This window comes from Pleurodeles waltl, chromosome 10 (genome assembly GCF_031143425.1).
Source record: "Pleurodeles waltl isolate 20211129_DDA chromosome 10, aPleWal1.hap1.20221129, whole genome shotgun sequence".
Classification (NCBI taxonomy): domain Eukaryota; kingdom Metazoa; phylum Chordata; class Amphibia; order Caudata; family Salamandridae; genus Pleurodeles; species Pleurodeles waltl.
Window position 1 is genome coordinate 682,932,830 of NC_090449.1, and position 24,967 is coordinate 682,957,796.

Here is a 24,967-nt window from a genome sequence, read left to right on the forward strand (position 1 = left end):
AGCGGGATCGCCTGCAGTTGTGGTTCATGAGCAGTTAAGAAAACATGTTATGAAGATAATTACATACAGTTTTCAAACATGCTTCTAAGACTACACTAGAAATCTCAGGGCTATCTGCAGTTTGTTTTGTCCACTTACAGAGAAAACTTCTGGAGGGAAGCAGGTTTTTACATTCACTGACTAAATTAAATCTTGTGGCTAGGTTCTGTTTTTACAAGGTGGTGTGTTAGTAGATGAAGATGTAGCCCATAAACAGTTTTAAAGTGCTTCTTTAAGTGCATGTTGAGGAAGAGCTTTTTTAGACATGTTGGTTGTGGCAGAGGTTTTTACATCAGCAGCCCTAAAATTAGGATTTCGAATTTCGAATCACTTACACCACCACACTCAAATATAGACTTAACTTCGAGCTTTTTTTCTTTTTCCGCCCAGTATTTTATTAAGTCCGATGTGCTTCCTAAAAGCATTGCTAGTTCATTTGTATGTAGAATGATGTGTGAAGTTGCATGGGCATAGGCTAAGGATACTCTTGAAACCCCCTACCAAACAAAACTCATTCATTTGACACAGGGCACGGACAGCTGCTTGGTTTATAACAGTAAAAGTGCACACACGCTAAAAACATAATGAAATCAAATCAAAATCTGCTTACATTGTCACTTCCCAGGCAGACCTCATCATCATAAAATAATCCACAACATTTCCCAGAGATTATGTCCTCAAATCCCATGTCTATCAAATCCGAAAGCATATTTCATATGCTGGGAACAAACCTATCATTGTAATTGTCGGTGCTTTCAACTAATGAATAGGCATTGGAGTACCATAAGCAGAATTACAATTCAATCAGAGTTATTGGTCAACATTTATGAAACAAGCTGTTATATGTAATATCATAGTCAACAGTCACAGCGAAAAAATGTCCCACGAGAATAAATTGGATGAAGGTCTGTTTGGAAATCCACCGAAAGAGCATTACTGTTAATCTTAGGACATGGTTTGATTACAGATGGTTTTTATGTTGAACTGTGCATTCAGAAAAATTGAATCAGTTTTCTTCTGTTCATGGTATGCAGGAAAACTGAAAGCGAGGCTCTCTTGTAATCAATTCTGTCCCCAATGGGAAGGTCTGCCTTGAAGCAGTACGCCATTCATTTACTATAAAACATCTGGATGAGTTATTTTACGTCATGTTATGGTATGTGATCTTACAATATAATAGTTCATGTTATGTTACGTCATGCTATGTTATGTTATGTCATGCTATGTTATGTTATGTTCCAATATGCTATGTTATGTTAAATTACGTTATGTTATGTCACGTTATCAGCATTTGCAAGTGCAGTGTCATGATTGGTCCCTAGGCAGCAAATCAAACATTAGTCGGAACAAAATCAACCTTAAAATGGAAACTTAAAATGTGTAATCCCCATTGCTTAAAGAAACTACAAACTCAAGGAAACATAGGATTGGTTATTCTCAGTTAATAAACATTATCGTTTTGTAATTGCAGGCAGAAAATGTGAACCCTGTATTCAATCAGAATCTGCCACTTTACTGGTATGTATTGACGTCACATGTGGCATCGCTTGTGGCGTTGATCATGGAATACAGATCTGTATCATTTTGTCATGAAATATTATTGGTTCAATACCTCTAAAGCAATCTGAGGCTACCATTGACTCCAATCAGCATTTACTGGGCTGATCTGCCAAATCATGTCTGGTGCCACATGTGCCCGGAGGTGTCTTCACCAGCCTATTAAGGCCTTTAAGGATTGTGCCTCAATTGGCATATTTTCTGATTGCTCCATTACTAACAGACCATGTGCAAAATATAGTTAACAAGCCGGCAAAGAGGACATTTTTGTAAACGTTTAACAAAGATTAGCATCATGAGGAAAAAATAGGAGTATGAAGGTAGGTGAAAGTGAGGAGCCAGTAAATCTGGGAAAAAACACAATTTCTTTCAAAACAAGTGCATGCATCCTTTTCGACCAATTCGAGGGCACAGAAGAGGATCCTAATACAGCCCTATTGGTCTTATCATGATCAGCACAGAATGGGGCTATACACACCTTTTTTGATTAAATCTCACTGACTACGCAAGGATGCCCCAATAATTGTTCCGGTTAATGCCCGAGCTACATACATCACAGCTAAGAAACAGAAGCAGAAACCACTGCTTGATATTTGTTTGAGGTGTGTTGTCTGCAAATCACGCGCTAACTCGCAGTGTAATAAGCCTAACCTAGCTCATTATAACCCACACAGTACATAGGAGCGATAATAGAGCATCTGGGAAATACCTGTACTACATGCTGTGATTTTTACTGGGTACACAATTATCACATAATTGGCAGTTCTGTCCCTCAAAATGGAAGATGTCAGCATACGATGATGCAGTTTTCCCCCACCCAAATTATGTGAGGTTTCATCAAGTGGATATCTCGTGGGTAAAACTTATAAGAGAGTTTGTATTATGAATACATGAATACACGCAGTGGCGCATGCCCTTATTCTGCATCTCACATGTTATTCTCCATTACTGCTTCGTTAACTCAGTATTATACGGTAATAGTGGGGTTTATACCCCACAGTACGGGTAATTCCGGATGTAAAGTTACCACCCCACCACTCCTGTGCAACCCGTGACTAGCCCCTGCAGCGTGGTGCATTAATTGTGATCGGTTGCTCGGAAGATGTGAAAGCCTGCGCAGAGCAAGCACGACAGAAAGACCAAATCAAACAGCTAGCTAAAGTTCAAACTGTTAGGACAACTCTAACCTTGCTCTGACGGAAAACCGACCCGGATGCAATGTAATTTCATCCCTAAGCTCTAGGTGAGAGTCTAGTAACACAGTGGCACTGAATCCCTATTGAAATGCGTCCTTTTGAATCTGAAACCCAAGTAAGTGCATAATCTTCGGAAAAGCTCGGTTTTCATATTACCACATTTGTTCACAGCTTAGCAGCATTCTACTAGCTTCGTGGCTCCGGCGATTCCTTTGACACAGTATTTCACAAAGCAATTGCAGCTCTCGTTCTGCCTCTTTATGAAACCATAGATGTGAGCAGCGAAAAGTCAAGATCTCTGGACCATTTCTTGCTAAGTAGAGCAGTTGAAAACCTGCCGTAAAAAAGCTGCAGATGGGTTTTCTTCAACCAGTTTTCAATTTTTCTTTGTCACAATTGTCTTTGATTGACGTTATGTTAGCCTACATCCACTGCTGTCCCCAGGAGCCATGTTTCAGAAATGGCCATGTTTACTGCATCGCTCCGAAACAATTTTAGTATACATGTAGTATCCCCCCAAAAAAGATATTATTATGAAATGGTTAAGCAGATTCTTACATTGTGAAAACTATACATCTATTGAAGAAATGACTACATTGTAGGAACTATACATTTTACAGTGAAGAAGCACTGGCTTTTGGGGCACCTGGATAGGTGTATTACAAAAAACACAAATCCATAATATTAGCTGTTACCTCTGAGCAGTGCAACAAGTCATACTTTCCATTTTGTTTATAGGTGTCTAATTCTTTATTGGTGTTTTGCTTTTAGTACTACTTAATTTATAATTGAATGAGTGCGGTACCCAAAGCCATGCTCACAAACCCAGGGGCCATATTTTTGAATGATGGTGTGAAAATTACCAAGTTTGTGTGGCCTTGAATCGACCTCATGACTCTTCCATCCACTATCAGACACTCCCGGCCCGTTCATATAACTCTTGCCAGTTCATCCATTCTCCATTTGTGATGGTTTTCCCATCTTTCTCTTTCTACTTCTTTCACTCACGGTCAAAGTCTCATGGGGAAAAATAAGTACCATCCACAAAAATGATTGCAGCTGGATGCCACCGGCAACCACCAGCTCAAATGAAGCACGAGTTTGTAGGCTACATCTGAGCAAAGGCTCATTCTGCTCTGTCAATTGTAGGATCATTTCCTGAAGAGAATAGGTGGCTTAATCATACTATTTCACCATTACTGATTTTTAATTTGAGTGGAACACAAATGTGTTGGTGGAGAATGAAATGAGTTTGAGGATGATGCATAGTTATCTGTGGTCCTTGTTTATACTGCACCATTCATTCTTCATTTGTTTGGACATTCTTTGTGCTGGGGTGCTTTCGAAGTTTATCTTGGACCTGAAACACTAAATGCCTGGTCACAATGAGTTTGTGTTTTTGCATACCAACTTAATTGTGTCCTGGCCATCTTTCTACAGTGCAACTGATGTACAAATCAGGTGCATTGAAAAAAATCTATAAACTAATAGATTAGGCAGAAAGTCATCTATGACCCACTGTAAATGCCTGACAGCGCTGGTATGGAGGCCTGCACAAAACAGAAGACATCCATTAGTGCTTTCATTTTCCAGCAGGAAAACATTTGTTTTAGAAGAAGCTCCTTCAAAGGCAGAGATGTTGTTCTTAAAATAGGTTTTCTTCCTAGGAATGACATCAGCAGGAGTATGTACTGTCTTCTGCACCAGTGTCTGCTCTTTTCGAGGCTGGCAGTCCTGATTCATTAAAGAAAACTAGCAAATCAATGGCTTGCTATCGCATCCATGATGGCAATCTATTGATACATACCATTGTGACAAACAAGAGAGGACCACCCCTTTTATGCCCCCTTCCGATTTATAATTCTGAAAGGGTTGAAAACGCCCTCTTTAGTTGGACACATTTTTTAACAATAAAAAGGGCTTTGGTCTGTTGATATGGTGTTTACTACTGTATATCCTGTCTGTGTCTATGTGAATCACAAGCTTTGTGACTGCATATCAGGCTGTAAGTTCCTTATGTAGTTTTAGAGCAATTATCCGAAGGCTATGCCACGAGGGAAATCAGATGAGTCCCACTTCCAGGGTTGGACAGGCTTTTTATTGCATCAAGTATTTCCTAAGTGGGCTGGAGCCCTTGGATGATGGTTTTGAAAACCTGAGGTTACTCCTGGTGCCTCTAACCAAGAGTTCCCCACCAGTAAATGAGGTATGGGATTTCAGGTTTGGTACAGTGGACCATTATTCAGTTTATGGCAAATGTTCAGTTTATCCAAATCCTAAGTGAGGCCATTGTCTAAGAGGCTTCACAGATTATCCATTTGCAATATCACTTGAACCACACCCACAATGCAGAAGGTTAAATAGCTTTTTATCAACATTTTATTCACACTACTTTAATTGATGACAAATCCATGTTTCTATTGTCTTTCTTTCACTGCAAATTTCATGGTTTGTTAGTTTGATTTTGCAGTGAGTTTGAGATGTTCGGATTAATTAATTATTTCACTCATCACAAGGAAGGATCTGCCTGGACACAAAAGTGGTGGCCATCTCTGTCACTTGTGTTGCATGATCAGCTTCCTTCGAGGTCTGATATCATGGTGCCATGGCTGCCATTTTAAATTCCATGACTAAAGGTATTAGTGGTTCTAATGGGAAAATTGAGTGGAAAGCAGTTGGAAACTGATCCTCATTTTCACTTATGGCCTAATCGAATTTTGTGGGTGTTTGTGCTTAGAGTCAATAGGGCTGGTTTAGATCTCGGCAGAGGGGTTACTCCATTCACAACAGTGGCGGATATCCCGTTTGCCATAGAAAACAATGGTATTTAGATTTCGTCGTACGTGATAGCCATCACCGCTGCGATGGAGTAACCCCTCCGTCATGTTCTAAATCAGGTCCAATATTCTCTTTGCTTTGCTAAAGATGTCTTAATGGGTTGGCTGTGATATGGAAAATCCCACCTAACATTGTATTCCTACATGCATGTAAAAAAATCTTCATGCAGACTACAAGACCTCTGACCAGCTTGGTGACAGATGCATTCTGGGTCCAACGGTCTATTCAGAGCCTTCACAAGGGCATTTTTGGTGATAAAAGAAGCTTGTTTTAATATTCTAAACCACTGAAACTCACAAACTTCAATAACAGAGAACATGCTCGAGGGTGTTGGTGCAGTCTATTTGGATTTGCTCCACCCAAGATAAAAGAGAAATAAATGGCTTCTCAAGTGGTAAGAGACAGCTTATTTTACACTGCAGACCAGGGTCAGCTTTTGGGGGGTGCGTCCACCTTGTAAATATGGCACAGCATTATTGGCCTTCTAACACCACATTAGCATAACAAAATGATGCTAATGTGGTGTTAGAATGGCACTATGGGCTTTCAAATATGCCCCTATATTTTATGTGGATAGCTGAGTGGATTAGTAAAGCCAGCCTTTACAAGTGCTTTAAAACACATGAATGTATGTGAAAGGGGAGCGATGGAGGGACGAGGGGCATATTTGCCAGGTGGTAGTGAGTGAAATCGAGGAGGAGGTCATTGGGTGGGGGTCGCCAAAATAAACTGTTGCACAGTGCGCCACCAGTCCTAAAGCTGGCCCTGCTGCAGACAGTGGGGTAACTCAGGCCACTGCACATGGGGGTCCTCCTTCCACCAACACCTAATAATATCTCTCAGAAATAGCAGTCTCAGGGACCCCTCGCCACATTCTGCTCGGACACCTCATCATGTTGGCTATGCCATTGATTGCAGACTGTGCCTGTGGCCCTTACTAGCACAGAGAATTGTATCAAATTCAATAAATCAATCAAATGTTGATTTTAGACCTGAGTTCCCCTCAAATGTCCAATGTAGGGACAGTCAGATACTGGAAAAGATCAGATCAGATGTTTTTCGACATCATTTGGTGGGGCACAGAAAAGCTCTGACAGTTAGCAACAGCAAACAGAGAACACTAACCCTATACTTTTAAATGTTGAAAAATATACAGACACATCATCTAAAGCCAGGTTTGCCTTACGATCACAGTAAGCGGTTGTGTTAACAAAGTTACCACATCAGTGCATCAGAACAAATTGTCAGAGAGACTCTAAACGAAAGGCCTATTATTGCTTGAAGTGTCAACTGCTTGTTCCCACTTACATCAAGGTATGCTTTAAAGTTTTGTGGGTAATTCAATGTCGGTATGAGATTCGTAATCATGATAGGTGAAATAAAGATAAATCAGGCTATATTGTTCTTCATGGATAAAAACAAAACAATGACTATTTTCTGTCCTTGATAGGTGCCAAAAAGAGACGTTCCAAAAGTAAATGTGTACCTTGACATACGAGAGAGACACTGAAGTCTGTTTAGATCATCCTGCATTTCAATATAACGGGGCGAAACATTAAAATAATTTCTCTGGAATCTCAAATAGTTAAAAACTGTTCGCTGATATAGGTTCCTTTTTTTTAAAGGGTGAATTGAAATACTTGTTCGTCGTTCTCTTGGAGTGTTCATCTTCTGTTACATGATGGCCGCGGAGTAGTGTCTCTAAACCTTTTTAGTACCATATTGCGATTAGAATAATATTTACTTTAACTATTAGCAGAGGCTTGCGTCAAGACTGCAGTCTTACATTTGTGTTTGTTTTTGGGCACTGTGTTTTCAATAGTAGCGATTTACGATAAAAATCATTTTCCTTGCATGTATTTTTGACATTGTTCATCTTGATTTTTTTAAAGAAGTTTACACATATGTTTAGGTATGTGTTATGCACGTCATTTGAAGTCTTCAAACTTCTGGACTAGAAACTGTTTTCAAAATCTCCAGAGAATGCTGTCATCATTTTATTACATGCTAAATGGAAACCAGGCACCTCACAGAATCACTGTTATTTGTTCGAGCATGGATGGCTTGTAAAAGATAAGATCCCTGTAGAGTGAACAGGGCTAGCTCCGCCTCTATCCAAACTCCGTTCGCCGTTCTCAGTTATGCTTATTAGTCACTTCATCGACATGTAAAAGATGGGACATCTCCCCCCATGTTTTAATCCTGCCCCTTCCTCGCCCCCTTCGTCACCTTTGCCAAAATTAGGTCTTATTAGAAGGCAGCATGATTGGGTTTCCGCCACACGTTCTCCCGTCACTGCTGCATAATTATAAATATTTCCCAGGTGCATTCCAGCCAGTCACTTAACCTTCTGGCAACCTCACAATCCGTGACAAATGAGATTCTGCATTTATGGAAGTAAGCAAAGACGAAAATAAAAATGCTGGGTGTGATTTCGCTAGCAACAAATCCAAACAAATTGGAGGATAGACAGACGATGCTGCAGTCCACCGATTAGAGCCCAAACGTAGTCATGCCCCAGTTGATAAGCTCCTTCGAAGAGGAAATTACTTCCGCATTTTACAGTCGTCTTAATATTTCAAATTACATTTACAATTATCGTATTTGGAAAATAGAGATGCTTGAAAAATGCAGGAACGGTTTCTCTAGCATGTGGCCTCCAGACAATTTTGTCAAAGATGATGATGGCACTGCACTTGGTAATTTAATGTTTCCACCCTTGATTTGCTTTTGCAGCATACCAATGCCATAATTGCCTACAAATCTCATTTTACTAAATGTTATTTCTAGCACTTTTATGACTAGCAATTAAACACCCATTTCGTTATTTCCACAGCATGGAAATCAGCCACTAGAACTTTGTTAGTGTTGAGATTTTGGGGAAATTGACATTTTTCAGGCTGAGCTAGAGCAGTCTCGGTTAATTATTTGTACTTTTAGCACTTTCCCTCCGAATTTTGATAAATACTTCATTAATAAATACATAGGATTGCGAAGTAAAACCAGAGTTTGAAAAATTATCTCTTAACCAGAGAGCAGTGTTATTCATGTGGAAGAAAAACCTGCTATTGCCAGTGCCAGCAAAAGGTTTAAAATTCTTGTTTTGTCGTGTTATATGAGTTGGAGAACAGTAAGGAACGACGGTATTCTGTAATCAGCACAATAATCATATGTAAGCCGTCGGAAGGATAGCTGTACCTGAAGTTGAATAAACTACTAACAGTGACTGGTGGAACTAGGCTATACCAAACCATTGATTTTTTTGCCATTGGTGAAGCATATCCTAATATAAAAGGCTATGCAACTGCAAACAGTGATACGCGATCCCGTTTCGTTCTTAGGGACAATCACCCCTGACTCCTGTTGTGATTTTTGCATTCTACAATTGATGCTGCACTCACAAACAAAGCTGAAGCATTAAGAGGATTTCCAGCACTCCAACCAAAATTGCATTTTTCCTATGAAGCACTCTCTTTACATTAACAAAAACAATTTTTTGGAGGGGGTGGTCATTTGGTGTAATTTGGTAGCACCTGGGTCGATTCTTTACATCACGTTATCGAAGCACCAGCCTGGTATAGAATGTGTTAGATGGATTGTAGAGCTTATGAAATAAATTGCTCATTCAAAGAAATGCTCCCCTTTAAAGTTTACATTCTACATTTCACATTCAATTGTGACTGTCTGACAACAGTGATTTATAGGCCTGTATGACACAGTACTGTTTCAAGCTTGTTGTACTCTGCTCACCTTGCAGAGAGGCAATTATATTATATTTACTGCCTAAGAGTTGAGGAGTGAGAAGTTTCAAAGTCAAGTGTCTTGCAAATTCGGGAATTCTATGGCAAACACAGAAGTATTTTAGGGAATATTCAGTTTTAGTCGCTCTTTGTAACAGTGGGAAGGGGTAGACTACCATAGTGCAGTAGCCGTCTATTGTGGGTACCCCCACCGTAGCTCATATCTTGCCTCACTCCCTGCTACTCCACCAGTGCTATAGTAGCCCTCACGCCCTAGTTTCGAACCTACCACTTGCCAATCCCCCAAAATACCAAAAAATACTTTGAGACATTTCCCAGCCGTAAGATGTTTAGCTATTAATGGTTCGGACATTCTGTGGCTAGCAAACAACTCAATTGTGCAGGTGGGGAAATATCCCTGTTCTCCAATGCAAAGTTTTCAAATATTCACAGGTGTAGCCTTCACCTACCCCTAAATTAGAAGGAAAAGCAAATGCTTTCCCCACACAGATTTGTAAATGTTTATAAACAAGAGAGCCACAACAAAATTCAAAACAGATTTATAAAGCGCTAGTGATTGCCAGCAGCATGTAGCCTAACCCGTCCTCAGTCAAGAAGCTTCGGGGTGTGTGGTTGGATTGAATGCCACACTATTTGTGAGAAATTGTGTTTCTAGTTTGCAGGGGTATGCACCCAGTCAGTCTAAGTAGGGATCACCACTCTAGTCAGGGTAAGTCACATACACACTAAAAGATAACCTGTGCTACCGTGTGCTGGCTTGGCACAAAGCAGTCAGGCTTATCTAAAGAGGAAATGTGTAAAGTATTTGTGCAACACAACACACATCAACCCAATGAAAAACCACAAAAATACTCCACACAGGTTTACAAAAATAGACAATAATTTTTATAAATTAATTAAGACCAAAAGAATGAAAATCCAATGAGTAGAAGCCGAGATATGAATTTTAGAATAAAAGAGTTCTTGTGCTTAGAAGCAAATAGCACTTTAGGGATTACTTGAGATTGCACTAGACCAGGGTAAAGTCAACAGTTCAAGCCAACCGCTATGGAATGCTGGCTGGGTACAGAAGTCACACATGCCCGGGGAACAGGGTACCTTGATTCTGGTCGCAAACACAAGATGCAGGGAGGATGCATTGGTACATGTGTTGATACCACTCCCGCAGTCGATGCATTGATTTTTCCAACACGCTGGTTTCTGAAGATGAGCACTGAAGCCGCGACACACTGATTTTGAAGCCAATGTACAAGGTTTCTCCACACTGTTAAAGGTATACATTGATCGTCCTGCAGCGATGACAGCAATGCAGTAGGTTCAGTGATGCATTGATGCTGATGCGTCAGGTGCCTCTTCCAGCAGGCCAGGGATGTGTCAGTTAGTGCAGTGGTTCTGGAGATGTTGCTCGGGTCCCAAGTGCGATGTGCTGATTTTGCTCCTGCAACAGGGTTGATGCATTGATTCTGCCGGTGCAATTATCCGGGTCCACTTCCAGTGAACCAGGCCGGGGAGCAGGGGTAGAGACTTTGATATTCATGAGTCTCTAGCAACAGACGGCAAACCAACAAGCCCTTTGAGAACCCTTTAGGGTGCAAGGCAGAGTCCAGTTCTCCCTCAGCAAGGTCAGAGATCAGCAGGCAGCAGGACAGCACAGCAGAAGAGCAGTCTTTCCAGGTCAGCAGTCCAGCAGAGTAACAGTCCTTGATGCAGTACAGTAATTCTTCTGACAAACTCCAGTTGTTGGTCAATAAGTGTCTGATTTCTTGGCTCAGAGACCCAGTACTTATACCCTAGTGTGTATTTGAAGTGGAGGTGACTTCAAAGAACGGTCTTTGAAGTGCCCAAGTTGTCTTTCTTGCTCACCCCTGGTGCCATACTATCAGTAAGGGGTAATCAGCCCTTTGAGTGGGGACAGGCACTGCCTATTAAGGTGTATGTATTGTTCCTTCCTGCCCTGGAAGAGCCATCAGAATGCAGATGAATGCGGATAAGCACTCAGACACACCTAACCTTTCTGTGTTTGGGTTGTGGCTGTCTAGGGGGAATGCATACAGTGCAGCTGTAACCAATCCAAGACGTGTACTGGAGACAGGCTGCAGGTACACAGGGTTGTAAGAGCAGAGCAATGTCTACTTTCTAAAAGTGGCATTTCTAAAATAGTAAGGCTAAATCCAGCTTTACCAGTAAGGAGGATTTATCATTACCATTCCAAAGATAGGTAACGTGATACAGCCAGAAATTACAGCTTATAATTGTTTTAAGGAATTCCCAATGCTAGCCTATGAGAGGAGTGGGCCTCACAGTAGTGAAAAACAACTCAAGGAGTTTTTCACTACCACAATATGTAAAACTTAAAAGTATATGTCCTACCTTTTAGTTACTTAGCACCATGCCCTAGGGCTACCTGGCGCTTACCTTAGGGGTGACCTATATGTAATAAATTGGGAGTTTAAGGCTTGGCAAGGGGTTTTAAATGCCAAGTCGAAGTTGCAGTCAAATTGTGGCAGACCTGAGACATGCTTAAAAGGCTGCCTAAGTGGGAGGCACAATCACTGCTGTGGCCCATTAGTAGCTTTTACTGCATAGGCCCCGGTAAACGTTGTACCACTTTACAAGGGACTTTCAAGTAAATTAAATATGCCAATTGTGCACACACCAATGTTACCATGTTTAGGTGAGAAGAGCAAGCACTTTAGCACTGGTCAGCAGTGGTAAGGTGCTCAGAGTCCTAGGGGCAACAAAAAGGATTTCAGGAAAAAATGGAGTGTAAAAGCCAAAAGGTTTGGGGGAGACCATGCAGAAAGGGTCATTTTCAACACTACTTCACTGTAAATCCCAGTTAACATTTATGATCATACACGTATCAACAAATTAATTTACTGTCTTCCATGTTGTTGACTCAGAGATTAGGAGACATATTGAATCTGACTGCCATTTAATACTTTGCTGGAGCCATGTAAAGTGGGCTCGAAACTCAATTACACTCACAAGCCATGCTTTTAAGTGCCCATATAGTTGTGTTGAGGGATGCATAGTATATAAAGTGTAAAACGAATACAGTAACAGAAATGACAGAAAGATTGGAAACAGAAAAGGAGTAATGTAATTATGATGGCAATAAAATTTACAACCTAAATGTCACACCAGCTAAGATATATTCATGTGTGTGCAATAAAGCAATACCTTATTTAACGTTAAAATATATTTCCTGTAGTTTACCACCTCAAGTGGTTTAGTAGGTCTGTTTAGTGCTGTAATATGTTATTTATTTACACGTTCTTTTTTAGACCTTCCATGGGTCAAAATGCTGTATGTTATGTTGTGTCATGTCATGTTATATTGACTTGTATGGTGCGCACATCACCTGCTAAGGAGTGAGGGGTGCCCTGAATGTGGCCTGTTGGTATAGCCAGGTTTTCAGTTTCACAGAGTAATGGAGTCTGAAGAGATTAATTTGAACATCATACACGGTGTTTAGGTTTTAAAGAAGCATTCAATACATGTTCTATATTTAATTGCAATTGTTACGAATTAAAAATAGTAGGACATGCGATTTTCACATTATGTAAAAATAAATCCTGAAAGAAACATGAATGGTGTTTGGCAAAAGGTTTCTTTTATCAAGGGTCAGTAGTAAGCATTAGGGTTTAGATTAGAAATCATAAAAATATTCCAAAGAAGAAATGCAAGTGCAATTCAGTACTATTGGAAATACTATCAGACGGTTCCCTGACCGGGCATTCAAGCAAGCCCACTAATCGAAATTCCTTTGGGCCTCTTTTATTTCTGTAGTAGCTACTGCTGTACGGCTTAGAAACCACTTCTGTATGGCCCATTAAAGGTGCTGATGTTCATTAGACAAATGTGTATGACCTTTTCGGCACACTGTCTCCATTTTCAGTTTGTGCAAGCTTTTAAGATTGCATGGGCTTCAAAATATGTCTTCCTCAACAACTTCTGGTTTTGTTGATTATGAATTACTGTGGGCCTCATACGGATTGTGCTCCTATATGGGAAAGGTTTTACCACACCAAGTAAACACTGAGACCCCAAGGTGTGTTTTTTACTTAGTGTGGTATTATCAGCCATCTTTGGTTATGCAACGTTGCTATTGTGTTAATGGAGGTTGTCTGAGCAACAAAACTCAGAATTGTGTTATTTATAACTCCTGCACAAAGTCCACAAGGTATTACCTAGAAAAATGTCTGTAGGGAAAAATGTTTGCAGGGAAAAAAGTGCACATTTTGTGCACTTCTTGTATTCTCGACTCACTGCGCAAACAAACATTTGCGCCTGATTCAGGACTACTCCCTTGCTCAAAACAAAGCCCTAAATACCTGTGATAACTGACACGGAAACTTTAGCATCTCAGGTTCAAACCCCAGTTGAGCCAACTCATCCTTCCGAAATGAATCAGGAGCAAGAGGCATATTAACATTTTTATGGGTATTTGATATTGTGCAGACCTATTTCTATGGCTCATAGTGCTTCACAAAGAGCAGGTTTATTGAAGCAGATACATTTTGACATGAATCTGCCCTTAGATTAGTATGGTGTGTGCAGATTGCTGAGACCAGAAAGCAGAAATCAGACTGTGATGGACCAGAGAAGATATAACAGGGACTATTGTTTATTTTTTTTTACAATTAAAAGCACAGAGATATAACATGATATCACATGAATCACATGATTGTTCAGAAAAGTGCTGAAAACTACCCAGTCCCAAGGTGATCACTTTAGTCAATAGATCATCATGATTTACAGCACTGAGACAGCTTTGCGTGTGTCCTGCTTCTTTGCATGTTTTAATCTTGATCCCTCATTCCTTGCCCATAATTTCTTGTGATGTTTTGTTCATGAATAGAAACTTAATTTTGCATAGAATGTGTGCAAAGGTTATTCAGCAAAAACTTACAGAAAATGTCACAGCATATCGACGACACCAAGTCTGCTTTATCTCATACATCCACCACATCCTGTAGAATCCAGCAATGGTCAGCCTTCAAACCCTACCTCTCCAGGATCTCACTGGCATACTGAACTCCTTCAAAGTCACTTCTTATGAAGATGATGCCTTAAAATAGTCCTTCAACAAAGCTCTGTCTCTGGACACTCTATTACCCCTACTCTCCTACTTCTACATGCCATCATCAATGTCTCCTTCACTCAAAATATCTTCCCAGAAACTCTAACGATAGTCTAGATCCTTCCACTTCTAAAGAAACCTATGACCTTGCCATCCATCAACAAGATCATTGAAAAAGCAGTCTATGTTCAACTCTAAGATCATATCATGTAAAACTTTCAGTTTGGCTATAGTTCATGCTGCAGCACTGCTATCTTACACATCACAGACAATGCACTCTTGACCACAGGTAAAGAAGCCCCCTTCTTCATGCTATTGCTGGGCTCTTGGCTACCTTCAACACAGTCAACCATCCCACCCTCATACATACCCAAGAGTCTTGTATGGGATTCTCTGACAATTTCCTTCACTGGCTCTCCTCTTATCTGTCCAACAGACACCAGTTTGTTCACATGGGCTCATCCAGGTCACAAAAGACACCCTATAACCCTTGGGGTCCTCAGGATTCAACACTGTCTCCTGTCATCTTCAACCTTTACATCGAGTAGCTGCTGCTCCACTCACCGATATTAGCATCAAGACTCACCAATATGCCAGTGATACACACCTCTACATAAAACTTGCTTCTGCTTCAGACATCCAACACTTGAAATACTGCTTGACCACTATCAAGACCTGGATGTCAGGCACCCACCTGAATTTCAACCCAACTAAGGCAGAATTCTTGTTATTAGTCAAGAACAGTGAGTAAGATATAGTATAAACCTGACTCAATGGCATGAACCTTGATGACTTTGAACCCCACCTTTCACCCAATGCCAAGTACCTTGGATTCATCCCAGACAACTTCACCCTCACATTGCTAAAAAACAAACAGATGGCTTGTCACCAACTATCTCCTAAATAAATCCAAACTGTACTCTCTAATCTGCATGGTGGTAATGCCCTGCTCCATGCCTCCTACACTCCATAGTACATCTCATCCAGGGCCTGAAGAAATATGATTGAATTACCCCCATCTTAATGGAACTCCATTGGCTTCGCTAGCTGGCCTGCACTATCTTCAAAACCAGCTTAACCATTGACAAAGCCATCACAACCAGCTTACCAGCTTATTTTACGGACAAGCTCACAATCTCTGGTGGTGCTCTGTACACTAATATACAGGCCACCATCTGACTAAGGAGTGTAACAAATTAAAAAATAAAACGCAGGACAGAAGACCTTTTCCAAATTATGCAATCAAGATCTGGAGCAACATCCCCGTATCCATCAAGACTGCCCACACACTGCTTCAAAGTAGGAAATAGATGAAGACTCATCATATTAAAGAACACTGCATCACAATAAGTTAGCTCTCCACAATCCAGCTCCCTCTCCCATTACTTGTTGGTTTGATCATGTATAGGGCTCTGCTATTTTTAGGCTAAGTTTGTGCACTAGAAATACCATATAAATACGCATACATACATACAGTAGTTTTGCCAAACAAAAACGTTCATGCTTCAAGAATCTGCTGCTCGGAGGTCAATCTTCAGGGTTTTGTCGTGTACTTCTTGCTTTGCATATCTCGGATACAAGGACAAATGTTCTGTTTGCAACCACCCTGCAGACCTGTACGGGATTGAGCCAGTGGTAAAGGAGACAACTGAATTCCAGGTGCTTTAAAACACATAAACCACGTTTTACTTCAACAGCACACAGCCATATTTTGAGAATTTAAGACCCGCACAAACACTATGCCTTTTATATTTTTTAAATATATTATATATGGTGATCAATGATGCTGTAGGAACAGAAGCCATGTCAGCTGCAGAACAAGAATGAGCAAGTTCAGCGTAAATGGTGGAAATAAGCAGAATCGCTTACATGCAGCACACAACATCCTCACATTGCAACAACCCACCACTCGGCAAACTATAAAGGTGCGCAAAATTTTACATAAACTTGTAACTAACATATACGCACTTTTACCCGCAGGTCATGAACTGTCACTCGAGTAAATGTCGGTGTTCATAGAATTAATTCTGCATTAAAGCATATCACTACACAAATATTATCTGACAAATCAATCCAAAACACAGACTGTCAGTTCAACATATAGGTGATGGATGCATTTTCTACCAACTGGGACTAAGCCAATGTGCTGCCTACATGAACGTGCAACACGTGGCAAGAAAACTGTCAAATATACACATGTTGTGTACTCGCTAAACACAATTCCATCATACACAGCTTGGAATGCACCCGACTATACATACAGAGTCAATAAGTAATTTACCTAGCCTGTTAGTTTTTCATTTTTTTTCCATTTTATTTGTCAGCCCTGGACCCCACTTCTGTGAACTTGATCTGCATTTTTCAGATCAGGGTCCATACGCGGTACGCAAAATGTCACTATCATCTGTAAACTGAATAAACCCGGGTCACAAAGTGTCAAGAGGCAGATTTGGTATCTTCATAGAGTTCTTAAATCTTGCTAAAGTTTATTTATAGAAAGTGGAAATAAAGTATTTGCCTAAAATATAAAGTTCACATTAAGGCAATTGACTTTAAATTGTGATCCACCTTATTAATATACAGTAATGAGGCTTAATTTAAACATGAATCCGAATCCTTCCACCTTAGCCACGCATGTCCTCTATTTAGTTAATAGCTTTAGGTTCACGCCACCATAACTGACGCCCTTCATGCAGTCCTAAATTGGTCTTATTATACGGATCACTTAGACAGGGAGGCAAGTATAAAAATAAAATAGAAAAAAAGATTAGGAATTAGATGGCAGATAAATGTGCAATCGATTTCATTTTATCGCCAAATCCAGCCCTTCCTCTTGAGCTGCCAGAGCAGCCTGATAAGCTCTGCGCATCTTGGGGTGCGACACAAGCTTGTCGTGGAGAAGGAGTTGTGTCCCTGAACCCAGCCAAGATGAAACATGCTCATTTATTACTTTGGCAGTGCGAAGAGATGAAGCACTAGGCTGACTCCATACCTCCAGCCTTAGCACAATCTTTCGATTTCATTAATTTTTCATGGGATTTCATTTCACAATAATCCTACTTCTGTCATCCATCTGGTGTACTTATTTCCTTCATTTTACCCACTTTGATTTTTGCCCCGCAGGAGCCGTCGACAAGCTCTGCCTGTTCTTAGTGTTTAGACTGCAGTACGGCTTTGCGAGTTCTTGATTCGCACGATCTTTCAATAAAGTACCTCTTAAATAGCTCCAAGAAAAGATTACCTTACCTGAGTAAAGATGAATCAGCTATACAACAGACATATAAACAGTAACTAAATCCACTCAACAAAAGTATAATGGACTCATCACATTATTATCTGGTAAGAGTCACAATCACCCCTCAATGCCTACCTACCAGGCAGAACAGAGGCACCGTGCATGTTTGGTCTGACCAATCAACCAGCTGTACAATTGAAACATCATTTTGCATACAGTAGCGGATCATTCCACAAAGGCAATAATTAAATGCTGTTCTAAAGAAGAAAAAAAAACAATTTATCTGGCATCAAACTTTGTCATTCATTTTTGGAATCAAATATCTAAATTAACCACATAATGGTCATAAAATGTATACTCCGTTTGCAAAGGCAATTTGCTAAATGCACTATCATTTATGGATTTAATCAGTTAAAATTCTCAACTCCACTAAACATCCAGGTTACCTGTCAGTCAAATATGATAATCTTCTAACTATTCATCTCATGAGTTTCATTGCTTCCAAACTTACCACATTATCCCACTATCCAAGTGGACAGTAGCAATGTACATGTAATTGCAGAAAACTGAGAAAAACACAAGGCATTCTTAAAGTGGAGACAGAAAGCTTCACACTTAAACAAAAATACTGTGCATATTTCCAGCAATGTAGTTGAATACACTTAGGATTTTGAGGATTGTAGAATTCCTGTATACATTTTTATGTCATGGATCAATATCCACAAACATTGATTTGCATATCAATATCTACAAATTATCAGCATGCCATCATAAAAAAATACTATGATGACTCTGGGTGGTCTAAGAAAAACTCAAAATCATATTCAGTGCTTCACACTTTAGTGAACAAGGTCGGACACTTTTGAAAGGTACATGTAAAGTGAAAATGTTTTAGGTCGCAATCTGCATGTACAGCAATCTGGTGAAAATTGAGGGTCAAAAAAGTGTCAACTTCGTGATAACTGGAGCACAAACAAGTTCAGAGAACTCAAGCTGGAATAATTTGGTTTAAATGATAAGCCATTAAGATTTCACCTGATGGGACTTCAAACGTGACTGCTTAACAGATCTTCTGTAGTCAAAGTAGGAACATGGGAAGGGCAGATACAGGGGAAGGGTAGTAGTTATCCTTTAGCAGCTATGTGGGGTAGTGGATATCAGTGATTAGGTTTTTCCTTTTGTATTTCAGGACCACTTGCTCCTTGAACTACGTAGTTGGTCTTTATGTTGTCTAGTAAATGTAAGTTAAATCTGTTTGTTGAAGGTAGAATGGAGTGCAGTACCATTGCTTACTAGTCGACTGTTGATGACTAATTAGAAAGCATATTTCTGATGTATGGCAACACAATTTACTTAGTAATGGTTTAATAATCGTTTATTGCTATTTGCTGTTACCTTATGCGCGTATAGGTTCTGTGTGCATAAAAGTGATTATGTTTTGCAGAGTTGTACAAAATAAATCGTTTGAAGGTAAACTCAAACTTTACCAGAGTTCTAATTCAATATTTCACTTTTCCTTAGATGACAGTTTGGGAAGTTGTGACTTTGTGGTAACAGACTAAGGTCTTGGTACACCCCTTCTACCCTGAATAATTTTCATGTAGAAGAGAGAAACTACTGTAGGGCGTTCGGAAAACATTACATCCGGGAAGTATTGAGACACAATCACAATCATTCATACATTACAAAAATAGGGACTCAGTGTCCAAATCTTTAGACTGACCTGCAAGATTAGGAAAATGGACTAGGTTCATATTTGTGTGCAGGTACCTGAGATTCTAAGACAATCCAGGAGATCCTACAATACTAATCATTAGCAGTCATGCCAGTCAACTATTAACCTATTAGTCGGGCATATGCCATTTATGTACTGAGGTTAAGTCTACAGGCCGTGTGTTGCAGGACGTGCACTGGTTTCTGCATTCCTCTTTAAAACCTCTAATTACTGCAAGGGATAAACCTATAAATCCTGCCTCTTTATTGTAGGTATGACTGAAAATAATGCAACACAACGTTCAGTAATGGCTGACACACAGGTTTACTGATCACTGGAACCTTTCCTAGGTGGTGATTACAAGCTAAACTGTCTGAAATTCGACATTTGTCAATACCACTTCCAAGTGCTAGACCCCTCTCCTTATTTGCAATGTATCTCACTGAAAGCCAAATCGCCCTTCTTTCACAGCATTACTTTTTGCAAGCCTTAAATTACCTGAGCAGAAGTCTAAATGCACTTTACACACATTCTGGCTAAAACAGTATGTAGCATCCATTAGCGTGACAATGGAACAGACAGCAATTGATGTCTAAGAAGCGGTATCTAACATATCCACTTTAAGAAGATGTGCATAAAAGAATGTACTTTTCTCTAATTGATTTGCCATTTGAAAAATAGGGTTTTTTAGCTCTTTGGCTATCGTTATGTAAGGTGCGCTCTGTATTTATTGGTCTACATAAAAAAAAACAGGTACACTATGCGCAGAATGACATCCATTACTATGCAGTATTTATCTCCTAACGGGTGTGCTCCTTTATTGAGACTGACAATCCTCTCCGTCCCCTGGCACAGAGTGTTCACGTTCATCCAACAGCAGCTTCATCAAGTGTTTAGGACACTTCCTCAGTGCGAGTAATGGATCCTCACAAAAGGATTTAAAAACAGAGGATTATAATACAGTCAGCCTCTGAAATTCGTTTTAGTCAATAGCACATATGAGAAAACATATTCAGGTATTCTAATAAAATAACACAAGCACCTTTATAGATAAATTAATTTCATACATATAGATTTAAATAACTAGCATCAAATTGAGCCCTTCATGTAATCTCCCAAATCCTAACCCTATTGTAAAATCAACCTTTCAAGCTTTGATGTGACACGCCTTAACATATACCCTTTAAAAACATAATGATACAGAGCACCAAAAGTCAAGATGCAAGTTTAACATTATACCATGTGCTCTTATTCAGTAACAAGGGTTCCTTTTTGTACTGGCTGCAAGGGATGCACAAACCACCAGGAATCAAATAAGAGGACCGTTGGCTAATTTACTTACTCTCCTTAAAGAACTTTGACTTTGGTGAACTTCTGTCAAAGAACAAACACACATGTATGTGTACCTTTCTTTTTTACCTTTTGACTAAACTCGCGATTTCTCAATATAAACAAAGAAACACTGAAGTGTGTCTGCCAGAATTGCTCTATAAAGAAATCAACAACAAAGGATCTTCATCTTTGACTGGGAAAAAGGTGACCAAGGTCCTAAAATTTTGAAGGTTAGTCCGAAATAATTCTATAATCATACCTCTAACTGGCCATGTTTTTTTTTTTAACTCTAACTCACGTTTAATTAAACAAACTTAATGGGAGAGCGTACGATCCATTTTGCAAATTAAGATAAAAGTTTTGTTCATGTTGCGAAGTGGTCAATAGATGTATTATTTCCCCTGTTAATGTGATATAGAGATAATGGATTTTGAAGGCGAACAAAGGTCACGCTCTATCGCGACAGTATTGATAGGCGCTCTAGTGTAGGAAGGAAGTGTGCATACGGGATCTTTGGGTTACTCGCTTTTGTAATATGAATCCAATCTTTCCTTTTCGTATGTTTCCTTTCAGAAACATTTTCTAGGCCTGGAAACCCTGGGAATTAAAAACTCGGAGAAATATACCACCAAACAAAAACACACCTTATTTAGTGGATAGTCACTTTGATTTTAGTGCTGTGATTCTTTTCTGTTTTCATTTTTAGAAATAATCATTTTAAAAGCAAAATGAACCATAACAATTACATTTCAAATTACGGAATAGCACATTTATGCAATTCATCAGGCAAGCTAATCGGGCTAATTGCAACTCATCTCTTGTGCAGATGTGCATTGTTTGGTTGCAGAAACCCTTGTAGAGTGGGTATTTTGTCAGCTGATACATACATGCATTTGACAAGAAGTACAAAGCAACAAAAGAGGCATCCTCTGCTCTGCTATTTGACGTTTTTCCACCTTCATATCAGAAGGTGCAAGACTAAATAAACCGGCTATCAGATTGTGCGTCCATTATCACTCTGCCTGATTAGTTCGTTATATATCAGCATCCCCTGACAGCTATTTATCTGAGGCCTCGGTGACAAGAAGAATTGCACGCTAGGTGACTAATGCTGTCATGTTCGATAACCGCGTCTTGTGGTCTTTTTGTGTAAAGTGGTTTCCTCATTCATCTTTTAGGGACTCACCTACATACAGAAATATGTGTGGAGATTTACTTTAGTGCAAGGTGGGGGTAATTGTCCAAAGCATTTTAAATGAACTTTTCGGTAGTATGCATGTGAAAGACAGTATTATGGAAACAGGACTTTCATTATTTGACTCTATGCAGCATTTTATTTTTGGCAAAATCACATTTGTTATGTACAAGTGGAAAACAGTCAAAAGTTGATTTTGCAACGGCGTTCATATGAAACTGTTAGGATGTCTAGGGTCAACAATTAAAAATAACTCTCAGGCAGACTCACTCAATCCTTCTCACATTTATTGACAAATGCACCATACTATGTTTGGCTGGTACGGGTCAAAATGTTATGTAACACTAACATTTCCAGATCCTTAGTGAACCAGTATTCCTGAATATTTATGGGTGAAGTTATATGCACCCTTCTTAATGTCTAATATCTGATTTAGCAGAAAGAATGCTGTAAATGTTGAGCAGCTGTGATATATAGTACAAACGTGAATCTGAGACTTTTAAATTGATAGGACAGAACTACACAGATACAAAAAAAAAGTCGAGTGACTGAACAATGAGCATTATTACATGATGTAGTACACAGTCTCAAATCCAACGTATCCAATGTGCATAGAAAATCACTCTTAATGCAAAGTTTACAGAATGCGACTTGAAACTATTAGACATTCTAAGGCATGGCAATTTGTTGGTTACCATTTGGTAAGACTGACTTACTAAAAATTGATTCATAATGCTAGCACTATGGTATTCCATCACGATTTAGCATGAAAGCCAGTTAGGGCCTTTTTTTGCTTCACTGGCATAATTTTATAGATATATCATAGTCGTTCACTGGGATACACTTTTGATTGTGGAAACATTGAACATAAACACTTAAGATGTATATTTTAGACCTTTATGTCAAAACTGATTGGTGTAGTTTCAAAAATGTAACTAATGTAAGTTTAAACCACTCCGAATGATCCTACCTTTGTTATATTGATAATTTGTTTAGCCTATTTTATGAGACAAAGTATAAACAAGAGACACAAAGGCACCGATATAACAGTGCAGGTGCGCGAACTTGTTGCCATACACTTGAATTCGCACCAAGAATCAGCCATGGGAGAATTTGCTAGTGGTTACCAACACAAGTACAACCTGACCACGTGGGATGCTTCACTTTCTAAAAAGTTTGCCGAGGTTGCCTTCAGCCCTTCAGTTGTACACAGTAGTTATTAGTGAGTTCTGGCTTTTGAATTGCATTGTTTCTTTTCAGTCTGCACAACAAGCTCCTTTGTTTGAGAAAACGTGTTAATATGTGTAGGACATGAGTATAATATGCATGGAAGAAAGCCATTGTTATGAATTATATATAAAGCACATACACATAAAATACGGTGATATTTTCAACAATTACCTTTCAGTCTGATGCTTTCCCAACACACACAATCCTAACTGTTTGTTTGACTTTTTACAGAATCTCTCGTATTTACTCCGCTTAAATACTCTTTATGGGCCACGTGCAACCTAGACAGTGCACGTAAGGTGGTCTGTATACCTCGTTTCTTTCACATTACTGCAAAAGAGCTGCTGCACGCCCAAGAGTTTTCAGCAGACTACAAAGCCAACCCCCACTCTTCAAATGAAAGATGTGAGAAGGAGCATGTCTCCCTCGTGCCCATGCCCTGTTCTGTCGAGGACAGCCGAAGCCTCACTCTGTAAAGGGTACCCCAGCAGGATCCAGCGCGCCTGGCTGCCGAGGTTTTCTGATAATTACTCTGACAGGGCCGCCTAATAATCACCTGACGCGAACACAAACCCTTTCTTTTCAGAGAGATTCCTCTGCTTCGGCTTTTGCTTGTTGACGTTTGTGAACTGCGCGGGGAGGACCTGGCGCACCTGCACTACAGGGCACCAGGCAGCCCCTGTCCCAAGTATGCCAAGTGTAGCCGTACATTCTTCAGACCGGTAAACAACAACAAAAAGAGGCACGGGGGAGAAGGGGAACCAACGCCAAAAGGTAGGGAGAAATAGAGTCTCAGGGGAGCCATGGAGACGGGACCTTACCTTTCCTTTTTGATCTTCGCCTCCGTCTCCTTTTAGATTTGCATTTCAGCTGGTGGTTGCTCGGGCCGCCGGGAGATCTGCTGCTCCCCAGAACTGATGCCATTGACGTGCCTCAGGAAAGAGTTGCTCTTTTGTGAATAGATGTGCGCCGTGCCGCAGGTTCCTTCCAGTTGCTGCTGCGTGTCTCTCTTCTTCGATTAGTGTTATTACTCGAGTCACTTGCTCTGATCGCCCGCGTGCCTCTGATCCCCTCAGCTGGCACTCTAGGCGCGCGCGCAGAGCTGCACTCTACCGAACAGACACCAGCCTGCAGGAGTGCCTGCCAGCTCCCTCCAAGCCCGCCTCGCGCTCGCAGGGCTGGAAATGCACTGCCCCTACTTTTGTGCACCTCTGCTAGTTGTTTGGCACCAGCCACTTTGAAGGCAGTCATGCAGGGAGCCTGTCTATTTGCCGCTGCAAAGTCTAATTAGATCCAATCAGAGCTGTCTCCCGGCTCTGACATCAGCACCACCAGCCCTCTCCATCCCCTGTCAGCCTGCAAACTCAGCTCCCATTCGGGCTGACGGATATGGGCAGCACCTGATAGGAAGGGAGAGGGAACAGCTCCGGAGGGAATAAAAACATACTGCCAGTTTGTCTGGAAGGAGCCCGAGGGGCGCACCATACCGCGCCAGGGATGTCAAGGCTCTTGCTGTTGAAGCAGATGGACAAAACGTTCTGCTGCTAGACGGGGTGGTCACATTTTACCCCTGCCAAATTTTTATTTGCGCCAGTTCATTAATTAAAATAGTGTGCGTGTGATGGGGAGAGGGGTGGACATGTTATCATCAATTCTACTTATTCCGCCTAGTACACAAAGCTAACCTCATTATTACATTTTGGTCGAGTGACTTTAGAAGGCCGGGCTAGTCAGAAAGAATCTGCACTTCATTGCCAAGTATTTAAAAGAAATCACTTGTAAAA

At 40.3% G+C, this 24,967-nt stretch overlaps 1 protein-coding gene across 1 annotated transcript in view; it reads right to left on the bottom strand.

The window, feature by feature from the left end:
* The window catches only part of ADARB2 (adenosine deaminase RNA specific B2 (inactive)), a 1,180,343-nt gene extending 1,155,921 nt beyond the window's left edge, over nucleotides 1-24,422 (bottom strand). Inside the window, exon 1 of the mRNA XM_069211196.1 lies at nucleotides 24,005-24,422. Coding sequence (XP_069067297.1) covers nucleotides 24,005-24,107 — 103 coding nt within the window. The 5' untranslated portion in view covers nucleotides 24,108-24,422. The remainder of the gene's footprint in view (nucleotides 1-24,004) is intronic.
* Nucleotides 24,423-24,967: the final 545 nt, after the last annotated feature.